General features: G+C 39.2%; 1 protein-coding gene across 6 annotated transcripts in view; it reads right to left on the bottom strand.

The window, feature by feature from the left end:
- Nucleotides 1–13,944, bottom strand: part of ECPAS (Ecm29 proteasome adaptor and scaffold) — a 61,782-nt gene that overhangs the window by 47,113 nt on the left and 725 nt on the right. For 2 of the 6 annotated variants that reach the window (XM_058864618.1, XM_058864619.1), the window contains exons 2-5: nt 7,209–7,355; nt 6,969–7,099; nt 2,401–2,517; nt 698–816 (exon numbers count right to left, since the gene is read on the bottom strand). In XM_058864618.1, the coding sequence (XP_058720601.1) occupies nt 698–816; nt 2,401–2,517; nt 6,969–7,099; nt 7,209–7,230 (389 nt within the window). In that variant the 5' untranslated portion in view covers nt 7,231–7,355. Of the gene's footprint in view, nt 1–697; nt 817–2,400; nt 2,518–6,968; nt 7,100–7,208; nt 7,356–7,488; nt 9,298–13,944 lie in introns of those variants that run through there. The other 4 variants (XM_058864616.1, XM_058864615.1, XM_058864617.1 and 1 more) reach the window with 3 other exon arrangements.

Genomic DNA, 13,944 nt, shown 5'->3' with positions numbered 1-13,944 from the left:
CTTGCTCATGTACAAGAAAAACCATGTTCCAAGTATTTTCACAACAATCTCATGAATGGAAGCAAGATTTTACTGCAAGACCCTTCAGTAAAGTAATTTTAAAAATATTTTTACACCATCACAGTATGTATAATGAACGAAGACATGGCTTTGGTGACATTTTCCAATATCAGCACAGTGAAAACTCATCTCAGTGCAAGTAAGAACCAAGCCCATCAGTTACAGTTTTCTTGAGGCTCTTAGTAAACAGCAGCTCCCGACAGTCTTTTTTTTTCAGATATTACAACTTAGCTAAAATTCCTACTTGAAACACTATCTCTCAATTTAGAGTGCTCAATCCAAGACATCTAGCACTGCTCCTGCAGCTGGTCAGAGGGTATCTACTGAAGGTGTCTGACCTTAAGCTGGAAATCAGAAGTTGAAGATGCATGGGGGATATGGAAAGGCATTTCACTGCTATCATAACACAGACCTCTTATATAGGGAGTCTGCTGCTACAGATTCTGTATACTATTAGAGCATTAGACTATAAGAATTTTTTGTACCACCCAAATGACTGAATTACTGATCCAAATAGCACATGCCAAGAACATCCTAAGTAATGAAGACAGCACTAAGGAAATCTTTGAACAACTGATACACATTATTTTACTAAAACAATACCAACAAAATTCACTCCAAGAGTAAGTAGTTATACCTGTCTTGTTGTGGTTGAGGCTTCCCTTCCATTGCAGTGAGAAGGGTTGGAGCCAATTCACATTGTTTTTCCACAGGCAGACGGGGGTATCCCATCTTAACATAAATTATGGTAAAATTCTAAAGGGGTAGAAAAAGCACACAGTATTGCAGTAATGAAAAAGAAGTATGTGTTCCTTATTCTATTCTTGTATCTTCTGTTACATAATTGGGTACAGGAAACGACATATGCTCTGTAAGACTAATTTCTTAAGTCTAAGACTTATCAGACTGACAACCATTAAAGTGGAGACTCAGCAAGGACTACTCAGAGAAGCTCTTGCTAGACCTCTACTTTAAAAGGTAGAAAAAACAATTTAAAAAACTCTCTCTGGTTTATCTTTCTCACTGCCAATTTCACCAAAAACAGCTGCAACTAAGCAACAGCTTAAAAGAAAGCAAATGTAGTGATCTCTCTTATATGTTTCTGAAATAAAATAGAAAACAGTATTTAATAAATACAAAGTCATTAGCACAGACAAAATTTCTCTTGAAAACATGCTTCTAAATCACCTTATCTAAAAGCTGCAAATGCTGTTAAGAGTCCAGTGACGGACAGCACAGCAAAGCAATACTGAATACTGGACTATCTAACTATCTAGCTGTTAAATGCTGTTCATCTAAATCCAGACAAGAACTGCAGAGGTAAGAGTTGTGTTCCATGACCTGGCTGAAAGAAGTGCCAAAGAAGAGTGCTGTAGTACAGTCATGTACTTTGTACATGACACTTGAGTTAAAATACTATAAAGCCTTATGATGCAAAGCAATATATATCACTGAGAGACATAAATGAAAAGACATTTTTAACAGGTCCAACCAAATGCAGAGTTTGTCAAGTATGTGTTCAAACAAGATAGTTTGTTTTGCTCTACAAAACATATGCACTCCAGAAGTCTTCTCTAAAAAGTGAATTCCAGATAATGCCACTTGCTTAGGGCAACCTAAGACTACTTTTATGAATGTCAATGCTGTTTAAAGTCTCAATATTTCTCCATACATTTCTAAGATGTTATATTTGTAATTTATGTTACACACAAGACTGGACAGTAAAACAAAAAGTACTAAGTTTCCCTACAATTCAGTCACTTTTGTTTGATGATTTACAACAGACCTAACAAAACTGAAATGTAAACTGTTTCACAGCTTCAGAAAAACATTTTAAAACTATTTTCACTTTTTAAATTAGATTGAACAAAATAATCTATGAACGTTTCACCATTAATAAGGTAACATTTTTTTCATCTTGCTTAGCTAAGGTTCTGACTCTAAAACCACATAACAATACAGGTTCTCATATGTTCAAAGAGATAAAGGCATTTTAAGTAAAAGTCTGATCCTGCAGATATCAGGATAAGGATTGGCAGCTGCTTGCAAATGCAGCTTCTACTAATGAATACACCCTTCACAATACAAGCAATGACAATTCATACAATCATGAAATATCGAGAGTAACTGTCAGTAATTCAAACAGCAAAATGCTTTATGAAACTAAGTTTCACCTACACCAGACTATAAAATTGAGTATAAAAAAAGCCCTTAAAACATCAACCTCTTAGCAATTACATACTCAACAGGAAAACTGAGAGAGCTAAATACAGGAGCTTTGAAGAATATTCTGCTTGCTAAAGTAAAGCAGCTAATGGCCTTGGAAGAACAGACACTTACAGTGACAAATGACACTGCAGAAGGGTCTTGATATTGAACTAGCAATGTCTCTACCGGAAGCTGAATTTTTGGTCGACTTTTGATGCGCTTATTCAGATGAACCAGCAGCTCCATGACCTGACAGGAAGAAAAAAAACACAAAAAAACTTGAAAGAACCATCATTAATGTTGCTACTTTGGGATCCAATCATCAAGTTTAGGCCAATAGGCAAGCTTAGTATAAGCAAATCAGGTCTGATCTAACTGAATATTTAATCTGTAAGAGAACAGCAGCAATCATTTTTAAGTACTATCTTGAAATCACATCACTGTTAAGACAAACACGGAAGTCCCAAACCATGCCACAATCAATAATATCCATCAACAGAAATATAAGAAAGAAAGGATTACTGAAGATGACCAGTTCGAGAGAACCACAGTTTGGTTATTATCTGTCAAAACTGGCTCTGGCTTGGAAATCTGCATTGCTGCTCCATACTGAGCTGCAGAATAATGCTGATTCACAAAACAGTCAGCGGAAAAAAAATAAAATTCCCACCCATTACAAAGTTATTTACTAAGCAAGTGTATGAGAACTCTTTGGAGTGAATCATTACAGAACTGAAATCCTTCAGACAAGAGAAGCCAACAGGAGTGCTGTGAAAGGCAGAAGCAATGTGCAGTCCTGCCTGGGCAGGCAGAGCCCCAGCAGCAATGCCAATGGGAACAGGCAGTTGCTTGAGGGGAATAGCCCTGGGCCCTTACAGACAGCAGGCAAAACTGGGGCTAGAGTGTGTTTAAACAAGAGAGGTGCACCATGGTATTCCCCCATGATGACAACTACCAAGCAGCAAAGTTGGGGCCCAGAGGGTTTGTACAGTCTTTATGCTCAGAGGTTTTCCAAGATCCATCTTGATAAAATCTCTACCTTCATCCTGAACTGAACTTGCAATGGACTGTTTTAAATAGGGTATTGGTCTGGAGACCTCCTAAAGTTCCCTCCAATCTGAATTATCCCATGATTCTACAGTCCTATTAGGTAGTTTCTTAGCATCACCAAAATGCCATTTGTAAATCTGAAGGAAGTATTCTAACTGTATGAAGGAAAATGAAAAACCACAGCTTCTACTCTGAAACTATTATCCATTCTGAGAAATCACACTGACCATCTGCTTGCAAACTTTATCAGATTCTCAAAAAAAGTGGTGCAAAAAAATGGAAGTGACATTAGATGAAGTGAGCTCAGTTCCAGCAAAACCCATGAGAGCCAGTCCTAGGTTCATGTTGAATCAAGCAATTCAAGCCAAAAAGCCAGGGTGTCATGTGTTTTTGAGGGATCATTGTCTTGGTCACAGTATGCTGAAAAAGTAGCTAAATTGCTGTCACTGAAGCCCCTAATGGAAACTGCAGAATTGTATGTATGCATATGAGCAGCCTCTTAGACACTATCTTTACATCTGCTCCATAACTAGGTCTCAAACAAAATAATGTCCAGCTATAATGCAGAGAAACTTTGCAGCTGACTGCAAGCATGTGATCAAAACCAGAAATAAACTAGCAAACTAACTAACACTGACAGCTACCAGATTTTCCTGCTGTAAATGTATTGCAACAGTTACAAATTCATAGGATTTTAGAGAAAAAAAACCAATCTGCACAGATCTCTTTGAAAAAGTGTAGGAGATACTAAGACAGAACTCAAGGAATATGTTCAAATTACCAGTGGTGGCTGGTAAAAAGACGTAGCTGGATTTGGGCATGTGTAAGGGTTTAGCTCACGTCCTGTTTCTCTAACCATTAATGTCAAAAAAGTGAGCTAAAGATCTCATCAGTAGTACTCTTCAGACCTGACATAAGCAAATGTCTGCACTTTTGACTTGTTTTGTTTTTGCTGGCCTCACATGCGATGCATTTAGTGTCAACAGTATCCAGTCTGGCACAAACACTGCCAGTGCAAAAACAATTCCTGGAGCTCATCTGAAGAAGCAGAGTGAATTTACCCTGGATTAATTCTTTGTGTGACATCACTAGGATAACTGATTTTGTAGAAGACATCCTAGAGTAAAACTTAACTCATTTGTCAAACTGTGGTCTGAAAAGGGATTACTTCTTTGGCCCTAAATGGATTAAGAAGGTATAGGCATTAGAAGCTTATCTCCACAGTTAGACTACATTCTAGATCTGAAAATGTATGAGGACAATGAGTTCAAATTACTAAATGTTGCAGCAATAGTGACCCCACAGTCATAAAATTAAGGGCAGCAATAAAACCAACAAAGGAATACATTAAGGCAACAAGAAGAAAAATGGAATTTAATTTCCCTTTTTTATTCTAGCAGTACAGGCTTGAGGACAAAGTTAGTCTGGGGAGTCAAAGCAAAATTAGAACATTGTCAATCCTTCTGGTATACTTGTGAACTAATCCATGCATCTAAAGTTAGGTGAAAGAAGTCCTTGAAAAACTGTACACTTAGCAGCATACTCACAACATACAAATGTTCATATTTGCTCATATCTCCACTATCAAAAGCTATGCTGTCAATTCAATTAAAATTATGTAAACTTTTAAACCATGGTTAACTATACTGGCACACTTTTTTATTGCTGTTGGTGGTGGGTTTATGGGTTTTTAACAACAACAATCACTGCAGGAGAGAGACGTCATGTCTCTCACGGGGTGTCAGTTTTGTCACTGGTAACAGGAACCACTGAGTTAACAAAGAGCTTGCCCTTCTATTTCCATTCTATTTATTACCTTTATTAGATCAGCTTTCCAATCACCTGAGTGCTCATGTTAAAAAATACATGTTTCCATTTTGCTTACATTGCCTTAACATGATTTAAGCTGGTGCTGAACATCAAGAATAGTTTTAGTTATCTACCAGGTAAAATTAGGAATGGAAAGTTAGGTATTTGAAAAGGCAGCAGAATTCTTAGCATGTTTTCCCACTGTATTAAACAACATGTATGTGCATGAAGTCTGACAAGCTGAGTTCCAATGAAAGTAATGGAAAAGGGGAACGTGCACATGGAAACAACTTACAGATAGTAAATGTTCACTGATATCAATCAGAATAAAACACTGACAGTCTTCCTCTCACCTCTGTCTCACTGATAAATTATTTTGCTATGTGGAAAATATCAAATTAGAAAAAATTCAACACATACAGAACCTTCTTCCTGTATTTTGAATTAATTATGAAAACAGAATACTGAAAAAGTCAAATGCCCTTCACTGATATGGTAAGGGCAGAATTCAGGGTAATCTACATGGCTGTAATGAATTTAACAAATATCAAAAAGTACATGGAAGTGCTGTAATTGCTTGTATTATTATCATCTGGTGTGGATGAAAATCTATAGTTTAAACACCTAAAAGGAAGAAATGCATTTTATTTCTTTATTCACTCTAATGCAAAAACTGTGAACTACTACTACAATACACCCTTAAGTAGGCTTTGTGATTTCAAGAGGCCTCTTAAAATTTAATTTTCAAAAGACTAGGCTTCCCTCTTTCCTGAATCTTCCAACACTCCAAAATAACTGACAACACATTCCAGCTTAGAGAAAAAAAAGATCATACAAAAATACCCTAAGAAATTTCACCAGCTGGTTAAATGCCTTTCTTCACATCTTCAAGCACATACGGCAAGCAGGTATTCAGAAGAACACCCCATCCTGGGTTAGAGTAGCTGTCCTTCAGCACAGTGGAATGGCATGACATCCATAGATCCACTTTCATGTAATCACTCTTAGGGCCATGTTTTTTGTGCAGAACTTTGAAAATAATCTACGCTACAATTACTTGCAGGTTCTGAAATCAACTTATAAATGCAGTGACAGTATTATCAATTCCCTATTTATACAAGATAGAGGGACTTAGGAAACTTCATCTGCACTCTGCTCCAAAACAGAGCACTCCTATTACCAGACCTAAAACCTGATGCAGATAACTGAATTCCCCAGTTACATATTAAATTCCACTTCTAAAACTGCTTGGTCCTTGCTCATTTTGCCTGGTTACAAGCAACAACTAAACAATTTTGGTCATTTGGGTATATATTAAGGTAACAGAATAAATTCTGTGATAAAGCTGTCTTCTGTACCATGAACTGAATTTTTTCAAGTAGGTATCACAGTCCATCTTCAAAATTACTTGGTTCTTGCTCTTATTCCTGTTATCAGCCAAGTGAATGACATCAGTGAGTATGGCTTCATGGTATTTTGTGCACAGAAGCAAGCTTGCTTCACAGGTTCCCCAAGTCAGGTGGAATCACAGCAGCCCTGAAAGCCAAGGCAACTGTCCCTATGGCAGCAAGCCTTCGTCCCAGCCTAACTCAGAGCTAGCTGGCCTCAAGTGGAAACAAATACTCCACATATCTGCAAAGCCCGTGCTGCAAGCACTGACTGTTTTGTTTAAGCTCTAACAGGTGTAATGAGCCAATTCCCTATTACAGTAATGATTATTTTTCCTCAAAGAGTAATTTTCTGAACAGAGAACATCCAAGCACAGCAAATCATGATACATCATTGGCACTTCCTTCTCCCTGATCAGGACAATGTATTTTTATGGTAAATAGAACCCTTACCTTTTTGCGAACTCCTTCCTGTGTGCTGGACAGCTTGAGGAGAACAGGGGGTAGGAATTTGGAAATAATGTTCTGTAACTGCTCATCTGTTTCTGCATGGCCAAGACGCAAGAACACACGCTCCAACTGATCTGCAATTAATTAAAGGAGGAAAAAAAAGAGGAAAAAGAGAAACAGGTTGAAATTCAAAATTCCTGTAGCAAGATTCCTGTTTTTCCAAACATCCTCTAAAGGACTTACACGAAACGCTGCACAGTGTCATTAGAGTTTTTATATTTCAACCGCACTCATCACAGATTTTTAACACTAAGAAAACCCTTGATTGTAGAAACCAGCCTGATGGCTTCCAGTGCCAGCCAGTACTTCACAAGTGTATGGAGACCACTCCTAGCAAAGACAAAAACAATAAAGGCTGCCTTTGTAAGTACAGTCCACACACCTAAAAGCACAAGAAACAAGCTACAGAGAAAAAATCAGTTTTCTGAAGCTTGAACTGTTCCAGGGTAAATTTGATACTCACAGGTTAGGGTTACAGGAGAATTCATATGACACCTTGACATGGGCTAACGTGTCCAGCACCTGTACACTGGGGCACTTAGGTCTCCCAGAAAATCTGAATAAATGTTGGCTCAACCAGTTACTTGTTTGTTATAAGTAGCTTATCTGTTTTCAAAAAGACAGCACTATCATCAATAGGAGTAAAAGCACATGCATGAAACATAGGACACGCTGTTGTCATCCTATAATCACTCTACAAAGTGGTTGGAGTGTTTTAATTCACCTTCCTCTGGCCAGCTGATCTACTCCCCAAATGAAGAAAGGAACAAACAAAAAATCATTTCACAAAAACAGGCAACAACAAAATCTGCTGTCAATAGCTCAAGCACAAAGGCTGAGTACGATTTGTTTTTATAAAAACAAGGTTAAAAGTCCTTACTTTAAGTGCCAGCATGCAGCTGCCCCAACAGCTGTATCACAAGCAAAGCAAAGCCTTCCCAGCAACAGTAGCATTCCCAACAGCTAGACTGAGAAGAGTTCTTGTGCACAGGACCAGCAGCATCTGTTTTTCAGACTGCAGCAATCTAGCCCACTCCCACAGGCAGCAAGGAGACACAATGCTTTTGAAGGACTAAAGGTCTTAAGACATTCCACAAGGAGGAAATTATTTCCCCAAAGACTAATGTAAAGTCACCTATAGCAAGCAGAGATTAGAGGGAGACCTAATAAGAGAGAGGGGCCTCCTTACACAGAGTAGGATCGTTGACCTGGCTGTAAAGGACGACAGTGGGGGGGAAAAAAAGAGAAAAAAGCACTTCTACATTGCAGCAGTAAAGACTGAGGTGAATGGATATGCTTAGGACCAAAGCAAACAAAAGGGATGTTGAAATGCAAATACAGCTCTAACCAGCAAACCTATGATGATTTAGCTTCAGAGGCCTTCACTGTCCTATTTTTAAAACCTGCGCTATCCCTACATTCATAGCATCATTCCTCTTCTGCCAGATGCAGATTAAACATAAACATACCACTTCCAAGATTTCATTTTCTGCTGAGCAAATATGACAGGCATCTGAACAGAGGATGATGAAATTTCTACTGTCAAGGAAACTACAAGCTAAAACTCTGCGGCATTTATAATATAAACTGAAGATATAAGTCAATCTCATTTCAGACAGATTTCACAGACCACTCAGGTTGTCAACTAGTCAAGGGCTTTATAATACTTATCTCAGGTTTCAATTTTTAAAAAAATAATGACATTTGATTTCTTTTCACCTTCCTTTTTGTGTCATCCTTGCCCCTCCCATCCAAATGAGCCCTTATTCAAGGACCTCCCCTCACTACCCTAGAGACAGTGAGGGACTACTGTAGTCACATCAAGCAGCGGAAATTACTCAAGCAATGAATAAAAAGCTATCAAATCTTTCCCCTTGGACCTAGAACTCCAGAAGAACACTGCAGATCCATCATCATCAAGCACTTCATCTGAGAAACTTTATCAACATATTCTTTTACACAGCAGCAGATCAAAAACAAGTGTAATGAAATACAACCAAAGTTAGTTCTAAAGCCATTTGTTGGTAGTCACTGGACTACACACACACCTCCTGGAAGGCAGAGAAACCGCTTCACATGTGCACTCAGGAAATGCAGCAATGCACTGAATTGTAAGCACCTGCCCCATTTCCAGCTTCCTCCATTACTCTCTTGTTTCAAGCAGCAGCCAGAATGGTGTAAATAACAATAATACCAACAAGATCAGGAGGACAAAAAGCTACTCCCTTCTTTACACTGCCTCTGAGGTAAGTTTATTACGTTTCTCATATTTCTGCTGCAAAGTCAGTTAAGCCCTAATAGTGTCATCAGATACTCTTCCCTTAACCACAACAAGACTCTTCAGCAAATTCAAAGATACTGGTCACCTGGATGTAGTTAAGAAACTGGTCAAGAGTTTGTCAGAGCACTCTCCCTTGCTGCTGATGCAGGCTATATCCATAGCAGTGGAACAGAAAAACAAAGAGCTATAAAACCTCCCAAGTATTGTACATCAAACAGTTCCTCCATGGTTTTTATTCTACTAACAATTAAGACCATTCCTCAAGCTGACAGTATTCATTATGGGAAAGCATAAACACTGGAGATTTAAAGCACCACACACAATGCTTCAGGAACTGTGGATGAAGTATGTGGGTCTCAGATGCTGTGTCCTGTCTTCATGTGTGCTGCAGACCTCCTGGCTGGCATGAGAAAAATGTCCTTCCCTCCTTTATGTCTCTACACAGCCTCCACTCAGCCTCCACCAGTAAGCCTCAAACAAGACAGTGTGCTCGCAACTGGTCTCAATGCCCCACGTCATGCATTTCCAAAGTTTTTAGTATAAAGCTAAAATCCTCTCCATCTGATTTCACAGCCCCTACTGCCAACTGAAAAACAATTACAATTTTAGGAGCTCATCTGATAGTAGAAAAAAGTAAAGCAAGATGTCCAGCTTGCTTTACTACCTACCAAGGAGGGTGGGAGAGGGGTGGAAAGGACAAAAACTGTTTGGAAAAAACCTTAGCAACTAGAAACCAATTTTAGAAACATCATATGTGTGCCACAGCTATGACAGGTAGCATTTTACTACAGATTAAAAAACACAACACAACAAAGAATAAGGTGCATGAGTAAAAAAATCGGTAAGTAGTTTCACTTTTAAAATATGTTCAACTAAATCCATGCAGAATTTGAAACAGTTTATTCATGTATTTTGGCACAATCACTTCTTTCCATGCTGCTGCATAGCACTTTCAAAAAAAAATGCCAATTTTGTGTCACTTTCTTGAGGAAAAAAAGGGTGTTTACAAGAAGACAAAGACAAATATGGAGAATCAAACAAAAGACATTGCATATGAAGAAGACATTTCCTTTAACTCTATGTGAAAGAAACAATGGGGCAGAAAAATAAGATCTTTGTATCCCTATTTCTAACACCAGTGTCCAATTTGTGTAAACTGACATGGTGTATTTGGAATCTGCAACTCCCAAGTTACCATGGCAATGCAGCTACCTATATGTGAGAAAATGCATGTTTCACTTCTGGTTCTTTCCAACCTCCATTTAAGATTGCAAGAATGAATACAGGTTTCAGCACTTAATCTTGCAAAGACAAAAAAGAAAGGAATCACTTTCAAAACACAGATAATGGATACAAATCCTACATAAAAGCTACTTGACAATGAGACACTGTAAGATAACTTCCAAATCCTACAATACCATCCATAAAAGGTTCAGAGTTATTTTAAGTTTTGTTACTTCAGAACTGACCTTGCAGTCACCCAAGGCAACAGTAAAACTCTACAGCCTGCTCATAGACAAAATATGCCCTTTCCTTCCATACAGTATATGGTAAATACTGACACGGAGGTCATCTAAGAGAACTGAGAGAAGGGCACAAAAAATATAAAAATATGGATAAAGAGTGAAATAGCGACCTCAGTATAATCAAGAATTTTAAAGAGTTTGCCCTCATTATTTTAACTGAAAAAAAAAAAAAAAAAAAAAAAGAAAATGCCTGGCCTTACTGAGGTAGCTGTGCCACCGTTTATCCGTATTTTTACCACAGAAATCTCTCCCTTCAGTCAAGCACAGTTCCATTTCAAATCAGCTCCTTCTAGCACTTATAGATATTATGTACAGCACAGTTATTCCACACAGACCCCTCAGCAATGCCCATTTATGTAGTAGACTATCAAGTAAAACACACCCTTCCTTTTATGAAAACTGACTCAAGAAACTGCTGGGGCTAGGACATGTCAAACTAGCTGTACTTCATAGTTTGACTGTTTAACCACAAAACATCTGAGGAACTAAAAAGAGTGTCTGAGTCCTCTGCAAAACAGAGCAGATCTGTGCATGAAGTCAGAATTTATCTTCTCTTTCCTGAGAACCACCAGTTTGACAGATTGGTGGAACAGCTACCAAATAAATAATTTCTACAATGATTTCAGTAATTCAGACAAAAAACCCTGCAACCCCCCTCTATTACCTGAACTCTGTAGAAGCACTACATGCACAAGCATCCCCACACATTTTCTCCAAACGGCCCTACATCAAATAAAGAGCCCTGGGCACAAAAGCATCTCAGCTTCACCTCCTGGATGACCGGGGTGGTTTTATGGGCAGGTTCTTGCTAAAGCAAAAGCTCTAACACACCCTTTTGTCTCTCTAGAACTAAGCAATTGCTTCTGCATTATTCCACATACAGAAGAAAGAATAAAGTTCTCATCTGCTGTGCAACTACTAAAATAGGAGTCAAATTCTTGTTCAAATGTTATTAGACTCTGGGAGAAAATATATCTAGTATGATTATAGCAGCAAACAGTGAGTCAGGATTTGCTGGTGCTATTCCTGTCTCTACCAGTAACCCACTGTGTGCCTACAACCAAAAAACTTAAAGGGAGCACTTGTGCAAACAGACCAGTCACCAAGTTGTTTTCCAAGGTTTGACTGGAAAAGGCTAGGAAGGCTTGTTAGAGGGGCAATATATTATGGTTTTTGTCCCATCCTATTCTTTCATTTTATAGAAAAGCTCATGTAAAAGCTTGAATAGTACACCAGAACCCAAATAATTTTCAATATGCCAGGCACAGGTTCTCCATTTGAATGGATGACTACTATTACTCAAGATTAACTTGCCTCTCTTGCATCTGGCTTCAGGGCAAATTTACTGATTTTGCATTAATTTTTAAACAGCCATATCTTATGCTGCCTTCAAACAACCTGTCCTCTAAAATGAGAAGCATCCCTTACACAGCATTTACACAGAGTTTCCATGTTTGACAGGGGTTATAGATGAAAGCTTCCCACAGCCATGTGAATATAAAGCATGAAAAACTAGGTTTCCTATCTAAAATGAATGATAGTTATTGTTATTTCAGGACTAGTCATCATCCTATAAAAGAAAGTATTTCTTTCCAAATATGCTGAAATTTAGTAACTTGAATGTATCAAAAGACAGCAAGCCCACATGGAGGCTTAGTTTCCTTCTTGTTCTCTAAATGAAGTAACTCTTTTTTCCACTAGCTTTAATTAATTTTTTTTTAAGATTACAGTACTTTTTATTCAGCGACAGAGAGGTACCTCAAAAAAAAACAAACTAAAAAAAAAAAAAGAAATTTCCAAAAAGAGATTGCTCCTCCCACTCAAAGAAAAAAAGATTTCTAAGCAAATCAAGCAAACTCCCTCACTTTTGAAGGCTGCAGTGGTCAAATAACCTAATAACGTAATTATTAATGTGAATCTCAGTCTAGGGACATTTGTCTTTTTAGCCCAGCTTATGAGAAAGGGCTGTGTAGCAACAGACACATGGCTGAAGACTAATTTTTTCCAAGATCAGATTTGGAGCCTGGAAAGCTAGATTACACACAGTTAAAGGCCAAGGAGTTAAAAGGAAGAGATCTCACACTGTCTGGTTTTACCAAGGGGAACTACGTTAGCATTGTAAAACTAATAACAGAATCTCTTGGATGACAGCAGCTGTCAGAGCTTTCACTATCATCAATTTATCCCAGTTGTCACAGGAAAAAATAGCTTGGCATTTGGGTCCTCCAGTTCTAGGCTCAGTACAGGATCAAGATTCTTCTCCACTCCACCATGAGACCTTGGCTACTTAATAATGGAGATTCTCACCATTATCATATCGCTCAGCCTAGTTGCAGTAACATCTAACAAAGAGCAGAATTAGGATGCTATCTACACAGAACCTCACAATTAAAAAACTAAAAAAAGCAAAACAAAACCCGAAAAAAACCCAAAAAACCACCACGAAGAAACAGCACACAGAAATTCTTTAGTACTGAAAGCCAATAGTGCTCGAATATGCCTGAAGTATTTCTTCTGCCCTTCCTCTCTGACGACTGCCAAGTACTATTTCAGGGCAACCAAAGGCCCTCTCATTTGGCTGAGTCATATGCTATCTTGTATTAACTCTCCAAAGATAAGCACCAGCTTTTATGACAGGACAGGAAAAGCAAAGGAAGAAAAACCGCTTTTTTTTGAAGTTCCATAAGCTTCTCCAAAGAGCATCCGATCGCGTGCTTTCCCAGAGTCTCTGAGAAAGGGTTTTGAAGGTAACAAGCAGGCAGGGCCGAGCTCGGCCGTCTCGAATGCTCGGCGGCAGCGGCACCTCCGGTCATGTGCCGAGCGCCGCAGGGGCGGCCGCGACTTGCTCTCCTATCCACCGCCCGGCACAGCACCTCGGGGGCCGGGGGAACCCGCCCCTGGCCGTGCCAGCCCTGAGCGTTGTGCTCACACGGCTGCTGTGGTTCAAAGACGGCGATCGCACAACGCAAGGCGAGAGCACCGACGGGCAGAGACGCTGCCGCTTGTGCCCGTTCAGGAGCGGTGGGCGGAGGCCGCTCCCCCTGCGGCCGAGGTCCCGGCGACGCCAGGCTCCGTCCCGGCCAGGAGCCGCCGCCGCCTCCCCGCAAGGTCA

Source organism: Poecile atricapillus, chromosome Z, assembly GCF_030490865.1.
Source record: "Poecile atricapillus isolate bPoeAtr1 chromosome Z, bPoeAtr1.hap1, whole genome shotgun sequence".
NCBI lineage: Eukaryota > Metazoa > Chordata > Aves > Passeriformes > Paridae > Poecile > Poecile atricapillus.
Note: the sequence above shows the minus strand (reverse complement) of the source record. Positions and strands in the feature narration are given on the sequence as shown.